General features: G+C 30.3%; 1 protein-coding gene across 1 annotated transcript; it reads right to left on the bottom strand.

The window, feature by feature from the left end:
* Positions 1 to 1,607: 1,607 nt before the first annotated feature.
* LOC120086464 (polygalacturonase At1g48100-like) lies at positions 1,608 to 3,570 on the bottom strand. Its single transcript, XM_039043136.1, has 5 exons — positions 2,942 to 3,570; positions 2,806 to 2,850; positions 2,512 to 2,719; positions 2,340 to 2,421; positions 1,608 to 2,218 (listed from the first exon to the last, which is right to left on the bottom strand). The coding sequence occupies exons 1-5, from the start codon at positions 3,509 to 3,511 to the stop codon at positions 1,714 to 1,716; spliced, it is 1,410 nt and encodes a 469-aa protein (XP_038899064.1). The 5' UTR covers positions 3,512 to 3,570; the 3' UTR covers positions 1,608 to 1,713.
* Between the last annotated feature and the right edge of the window lie 4,671 nt (positions 3,571 to 8,241).

Below are 8,241 nucleotides of genomic sequence, written 5' to 3'. Positions count from 1 at the left end.
GTAAGTTTTTATTTATTTTTTTTTTTTTTTTAAGAATTGGAAAGATGTTCGAAATGCTAAAAAACATAAGAAAATTAAAATTAAACATTGGTAAAGAAGAAAACCTTTTGGTCATGAGCTTAATTTGATCAGCTTGATTTATTTAGAGTACTCTTAAATTTTTTAATTTAGTCTTATATATATATATTTTTTAATTTTTTTAAAAGAGAATTGAGCCTTTATATATTTTGAAACTTGCCAGCATTGTAAAAAAATCTCATTAAAATTAAGTATCTTATATAACATTTTTCATTTTTTATTGTAATTATTTCCTAACAATTCATTTCCTTTAATTTTTCATCTCTTTCCTAAAGAATCAAGTTTTTTTAGAAGTAGTTATTATAATAATGTATTATTTTATAATTTTCAAAAACCGAACTTGTGTTTTGAAAAATGTTCTTTTAGAAATTAGATAGAAAAAAAATCTCTTAGATGGAGATTTATAGTTGTAATTCTCAAAAGGTCAAAAGTCATCCACATTAAAGAACTTAGAATTCATAATTATAAACATTTTTGGTTTCTAAATTTTTATCATTTTATATAAGGAAGAGATTTCATCAAATCTTAATAACACAATCGAGACTAAATCGTTAGAATATTTAAAGTATATATAGACTAAAGTTTTTCTTTTCTCTCTTTTTGAGTTCAACAATTGTGGAGGGTAGGACATCAAATCAATCGACTTTTGAAATACTAATTGATGTTTATCTACTAAACTATGTTCAGATATTCAGTAAATAGACTAAGTTATTTACGTTTATGAGACTAATTTTCTTTTCTTTTCTTTTTTTTTTTTTTAAGAAAAGAGACTAAAATTGTTTACAAAATTATAAATAGGGCAACTAAATAACTTTTACAAATTAGAGTTTCAACAAAGACAGAGACCAAAAATTTTGCTATGAGATTCTTTTAGGTCTTCAAAGACAAATTCTTTTGTACGTTTCTATCAATCCTAAATTTTTTTTGAATAGGTTTTTGTGAGGAGAACGAAGAAAAGTCATTTTCTCACAACTCCAATAGTCTATTGACACACTTAAACAATAAGTAAAAATAGAGTACAACAAATGGAAATTCTGGCTATATTGACCCAAACCACTCATCAAAAAGTTAAGATCATTGTTTTGGGAAAAGGACCAACACAATCATGAATGAATGCCAATTTCCAAAAGAAAAAAGAATTATGTTAAAAGAAATGTTGATGGGTGACCCAAAAAGGCAAACAAAAGATCTTTCAAGTTTGAAGTTAAAATGATATTGCCTTTTTACTCTTTTTCGACATCTTGAACATAACTACTTTAACATGATCATGTAAAATCATCAAAGTGCGAAAAAAATATCGTCCTCGTTACGCATGTAAATAAATATTACAACAGCATTTCCATGAAAAGTAAAACTTGATTGCTAGTTGGGCTACACCCAACTCCTACAACCCACCACATGTCCCAACTAGATGGTCTATACGTTTCAACATATTTTCTTTTATTTTTACTTTTTCATAGTTGATAGGAGTTCCCTTGCATTTTCATCTCGAGAGAGAGTGATATATATCGTGTGACATGACATAAAAGTTTGATGAAGCATCATTTCAACTACATTCATGATTAATTTATATATATACACATATGATGATCACATATGTTGTTATAAACTATGTGTATAGTTAGGGAAAAGGATCTAACAATACTCATTATCATTGTTTAAGTTGATAGAAGAAGGAAGCCCCTCTTGCAAGCATGAGACAGGGGGAATGGTAAGGGTTTGAAGATCTCCATATGCATTCCAACAAAAAGGGTCCAACACTATATCTCCTTGAGAGGGGAGTAGCTCGATCTCCGACAACGTTAGATTGGTACACGGGACGGAGTCGCTGCAAGCAAAGTGCATAGGCGGGCTCCGAATGTCGTATGTTCCTTTGATGTTTGTGTATTGAATATCTGATACTGAAACAGCTGAGGTTTGGTTGATGCAATCTTTGGTTAAGCAATAGAATTGGTCTATAATGATGGGATTCCTAACATTATCCATGTGAATGTTGCTAAATGTTATTCCTCTTACTGCTCCATATCCACCTTGCCATGTCTTGATCCTAACTCCATTGTCTGAGTCTTTGATCACTGAGTCCCTGACTGTGATGTTCGTAACACATGCTCTCGAGTTGCGAACACCAAGACTTCCGATACTAAACCGAAAGAGAAAGGAAAAAATATTTAAGCATTAATTATTAATGTCTTAACTAGTTGAGCTAATATTCAAACTGACAATGACAATTATGTTTTTAAAACGACTAATTAACATAATACCTGATTCCATGACTTGGTCCACAAGTGATGTTTCTGATATCTAAATCATATGAACCAGACCCAATTGATACACAATCATCCCCTACACATAATGATAAATAGTCAGGATTCAAAATTCATTTCCTTAACAAATTGATTAGGTTAATTTTTATTTTTGGTTCAACCTACTAACCATTGTAAATGACTGAATTATATATCTCGACGCCATTTGTGTTCTCAATGTGGATTCCGTCCGTATTGGGACTAAGACCAGGAGATTTTATGTGAATTGAGTCGATATGAACATTCTTGCAACCGTCAAATCTGAAGTGGAATTGAGGACTATTTGTGATTTTAAGTCCTTGGACAGTCAAATTGGAGCTCATAAAGAACCTTATAGCCTGAAATCATTAGAATGTGATGCCTAAGTAATTTCTTCATGTCTTAGCAGAAAAGTGACATATGATTATTGGGTGTATGAACTTACAATTGGGCTGTCACATGGTCCTGGTAATGTAGTTCCATTTCGTCCCTAAGATTTAGGAACATATCTCGTGTTAGAAGTTATAATAGCAATGAAAATTGGAGGAATTTACGTAAACATGGAAGAAGAGATTGAATACCTTGTGTGGTTTGCAAGGAAGATCCCACCACTTTTGACCTCTCCCATCAATCACCCCTCCTCCTTCTAAAGACATTCCATCAATCCTATAAAAGACCAACCATTGGCGACGACTAGCATTCTTCGGCCAAGCATCGGGGCCATCCGGTGGCATCAACGTACCATCAACTCGTAACATGAGATGACCATGGCAAGGGCCAGTGAAGATTGTCGACTGAATCATAAATGAGTAGCCATAGGGAACGAGCATGATCGCAGAGTCGTCACTCTGGCATGCCGTATCCCAAGCCATCTTGAACGCCTCCGTGTCATCTACAACACCATTGCCAATAGCACCAAAAGCTCTCACATCGAAAATATTTGTCTCATTAATGTAATCTCCGTCGTCTGGCGGTGAATCCGAAGGAGAAGGAGAAGGAGAAAGAGAAGGAGGATGCGAAATATAGCTATGTTTATGATGATGAGAGTGTTTTTGTTTGGTGTGATGATGCCATCTAGCTTGAGAAGAAGAAGAAAGAAGACAAGAAATAAAAGAAAACCAAATTGCAAATGACAACACAAAACTAGACATTTCTTTGATTCCTCTTCTAAAACCCAAGAGGCTATTTTGATATGGAATGAACACAAAACAAGAAAGGTTGAATCTTTGTTTATATAATGAGAGGAAAAAAAAAAAAAAACTAAACTTTAAGTGAAAGTGGAAGGTGAAAGAATCAAAGGCTTTGATATACAAAATTATTACTTTAGGGACTGATTATTTTAGGAGTGGAACCGACCAAATTCATGTAGGCATTGACCTTTAAGAGAGAAAATGGAGAATGTAATTGAGTGTTTGGGAAAAAAAGAAAGAATAAAAGGCTGAAAGTTATAAGTAGAAAATCAATATCCCACTGGGATTGGGGGATAAGCCTCCCATGTTCTTGCCATAACCATGGCACAGTTTGGTCCCAAATCTAGTTTCAATAATCTGACAAATTTTTTATATTTAAAAAAGAGACCCTAAAGTTTCTATTATTTATATATATATATATATTATTATTATTATTCCTTACCTTGTAAGATATGAAAATTTTGTTTATGGTTCTGCCTATTTATGAGGTAATTAGTGTTCAAAAAAGCCAAAATCATTGTCAATTATAAGATGATTATTGTAACATGTTTCACAACTTTTGAGATAAATTTGGAAAAAGATAAAGAAAACTTTAATGATAATATACATTTCTAGTGCTTGCAATGAGTGTGTTTAATTTAATTTAACATGATGTAATTTCTTACCCAAATGAAATGGATCAAATCATCATTTTTTAGGGGAAAAAAATAATCAAATTAACTGATAGGTGATTGAAAGAAATTTAAAAAACACAAACTACAGGGTAGAGAGGAAACTTCATATCATATTGCATGTAAGGTATTAAAAAGAAAACCCTAATTGAACTTTTTTTTTTGGACAAGAACATATAGACCAAAATCCAACCAAACTACTCATTAGGCATCTCATTGACGATGAGAAGAGAAAGCTATCAGAAAAAAGTAAACATCTTTCCAAATCAAAGAACATCCTTAAAAAAACGTCAAAGTCGTGAACGCATGGACCGTTGACCAAAAAACATAGCGTTAAACTCCTACTAATTAACTTAGTCTAGTTCAAGCCACACATTTATATCCCTTTAGAGTGATTAAAGGCCAAAAATATGAGAGGGCATTGGGAAAATGGAGATGGCAATATTATTTTAAGCAACCAAAAGAGAATGAGGAGATGCCTTGAAGTGCTTTTTCAGTTAAAAAATCTGCTATATACTTAAAATGCTGATTGTTTCTGGGTCTTATTGGAGAGTTTTTACAATCAAAAGCTGTTTTTAACTAAACAAGAACACTTTTTTCTATCAGCTTTAGGGTTAAAAAAGTGAGGAATTTAAGGTTATATTAATTGGTGCAAACAGTTTTTTGATACTTGTAAATAGCAGAATGTATGTAATAATAGACAACTACAAGTGGGAGAGTGACTGAAAGGCCTGCTTTTAAAAACAAAAGAATGAAACCCCATAAGAGAACTTTTATAATTGTTTAATGAAAGAATTCATCCAAACAAGAACAACTTTTTTTTTTTTTTTAATATCAATTTTGACCTTAAATTTGTTAAGTTGTATTAATTCAAACTCAACACTTTCCATTTTATCAAATTAAACCCTAAAAATAAATAAGCCTCGCAATTTTTATTCTCAATTGGTTAAAAACTACTTTTGGTCCCTAAACTTTCATTGAAGTAATGATTTAGTCTCTAAATTTTGATTTGTAACGATTTAATCTCTAAATTTGATTTGTAACGATTTAGTCCTTGAGTTTTAATATGTAACAATTTAGTTTTTATACTTTCAAATTTGTAACAATGTAGTCTTTATACTTTCAAATTTGTAATAATTTAGTCTTTCACATGGGAAAAGTTATCAAACTTAATTGTCAATTTAGATTATGTAACGATATAATTTATAAACATACTTAACCTTTAATTAATTTAACAATCTTCATATGTAAGATGTTTCATTAAATCTTAACAGTATTTTTTACGATAGGATTAAAATACAATAACTAAATTAGTATTTTTTAAAGTTTAGAGACTAAATCATTACAAATTTGAAAGCAAAGCAACTAAATCGTTACAAACTAAAGTTTCGAGACTAGATTGTTACCTCCACGAGAGACCTTATAATAGAAGGTTATAATTGCAATACTTTTTAAAACATAAACTAAGATTATTGCAACACTTACCTAAGTTTGAGGTATACAAATTAAATTAAACTGAAAATTAAGAGAAAATGTACTTGTATGACAATTTGATAAGTTTAGAGTTGAAATTGATTTTTTTTTTTAATAATAATTTTCAGTTTGTGGAAACATGGTCTGTGAGAGTGGTGGGCAAAACAACATGACAAAGGGCAGTGGAGGTTTGGTGGTGGCTTCGCTGCATATCTCTCCAATCTAAACTTATTCACTCTCTCTCTCTCTCAAAAAGGAAAAAAAAAAAAAAAGGAGTCTAAATTATGTTAACACACAATACATCACATGGCTCTAACACTATAACACAAAAAGCTATTTCAACTTTCAAAAAGAGCCTCAAAGTTTTATTCAATTTGTCTCCCTTTTTATGTTAGGTTTGCATTCTCTTGAATGTAATAATTGTATAATATTTTAATTATGGTAATCTATCGAGATTACGTTTGAAAATATAAGTCAAAATATTTATTTCTCTCGAACTCTTTTATACGAAAAACCACTTAGGTTATTATTGTTATTATTATGAATTATCTCACTATTTAAAGTAAGATTTAAACTTATCTTATCATGATTAATTCTTTCACCACATGATGACTTTTATAATATACGACATGTAATCTACTCATAAAGTTATAGAACTTGCAAATTATTCCTCGAACCTTATTATATTAATCTAGGTTTTAATTTTGAATGTGCATTTAATATAATACTTACAAGATGCCCATGTATATATATAGATAGGATTTTGGCAAAAGAATATAAAAAGAATAATAGGAGTGTCTAAAGAAGATTCCCAAAGAATAAAAAGTGGGATATTTTAAAGAATGAAAAGGTGCACTTGGGGAAAAAGTGTGTAATTTGCAAAGAGGAAAGACAAATTTTGGGGTAGGCAATGCCAAATTTGCAATGGTTTTAGTTGTTTTGTTTTGTTGAGCAATATGAACATTATTATTCATCTTTTGCTTCCTATCACCCAATTAAAACCCAAAAATTGCCAATTTTGACTCAAGGATATACCAAATTTTACAAAAAAAAAAAAAAAAAAAACCCTTTATTTGTTTGTATTTTTTTTTCTTTGTATTTTTGTGAAAAAAAATCCCACGCCTTAGGCCACTATACTCATCCATTTTGAAAGTGGTGGGCATATATATTAAAATGGAGCCCTATAACCCTAATATACATTCTCAATCCCACGCCTTGATCTTTTACTTCAACTTGACAATTTTGATTGTGCCAATTTCTCCTATTTTTCCTAACATTTAGTCGGTTTATTAATGTTTAGGTTGATATTTACTAATCCAACTAGTCGATATTGTTGACAAAATGTTGATGTGACAAGTACATGAAATAAACTTTAGTTGAATAGGTGTGATTTGATGGATGATTGAATTATAATGATGGGTATGACACGGTGTTTGAGCTAAGAAGTTGGGGAATGAAGTTGTGTAAATTCTACTCATTGTTTGATCCAATAAGTAAGTGGGTCTTACAACTAAAAAACATCAATTTTATATCTGATTAACTCCTTATATTGTTAGCCTTAGGATTTCATAATTCTCCAGACTTCACGGAATTTTGATCGAGCCCATTTCCCCATTTTTCTAATATTTTATGTTTTGTTAATGTTCTTAACAACAAAATCTAAATGGTAGCATAACATTCCAAATTTTAATGACAAATTAAAAAATTTGAAAAGTTTTTGGATTAAATAGATACTACATTCATAGATTTGGAAACTAAGATTTTACATTATATACATCGTCGATAGTTATTATATTAAATGATATATATACAATCTAATAAATAAGATGATATATGTTATATTTATTATAAGATTTTTGGACATAACTATCCTAAAAGGCCATAATAACACAAATCTATCCAGCTAAACACACCAAACCAAAATCAAACTTAATTTAAGTTAAAATGTTTGACAATGACTATAAGACTCATAGTTAGGAAAATATTAGGATAATTAGTAAGATTAATAGTGAGGGGTATTTTAGTAATTAGACATTAAATTTGTTAGAACTTTTGGGTTATAAATAGTAAGGGAGAGTGAAAATTGAGATCCGAAGAATTTTGACAGTATTTTGTTTGGGGGATACGATTGATTCTAGTCCTTTCCAAAGGCCCGTGATTATCTTATAATATTATAGTATATTTCTATATATTTTCATATGATTCTATATTTAAATGTTATTGAGTATGTCCTTGTTAGGAGTTATCCTAACAATAACCTCTACTAAAATAACCCAAAACTAACATAAAATGCTTTGATATTATTATCCAACACATCTATTGTCTGCATGTTACAGTTTCAACCAACTACATTCAACAGCATCAAACACTTTTCTACTAAACATATCACACTTCCAACGAATTATATTCAATATTTCTGTATGACTCAAAAAGTGTCTCAACGTTAAAAGTCGTTTCGGGTTTGGAAAGGAAGGTTAAAAGGAGTTTAGCAAAGGAGTTGCTTTTGCAAGAGAATATGAATATTGGTGTCTTGATGAACACTAAGAA

Source organism: Benincasa hispida, chromosome 9 (assembly GCF_009727055.1).
Source record: "Benincasa hispida cultivar B227 chromosome 9, ASM972705v1, whole genome shotgun sequence".
Classification (NCBI taxonomy): domain Eukaryota; kingdom Viridiplantae; phylum Streptophyta; class Magnoliopsida; order Cucurbitales; family Cucurbitaceae; genus Benincasa; species Benincasa hispida.
Note: the sequence above shows the minus strand (reverse complement) of the source record. Positions and strands in the feature narration are given on the sequence as shown.

What these genes read in the sequence shown, in the direction of transcription:
- LOC120086464 (XM_039043136.1), bottom strand. Translation starts at nt 3,511, where the DNA reads ATGTCTAGTTTTGTGTTGTCATTTGCAATTTGGTTTTCTTTTATTTCT. An exon ending in TTCCTTGCAAACCACACAAG is followed by an intron (nt 2,851 to 2,941) that starts GTATTCAATCTC and finishes CCTAAATCTTAG; the next exon opens with GGACGAAATGGAACTACATT. An exon ending in TAATTCAGTCATTTACAATG is followed by an intron (nt 2,422 to 2,511) that starts GTTAGTAGGTTG and finishes CATTATGTGTAG; the next exon opens with GGGATGATTGTGTATCAATT.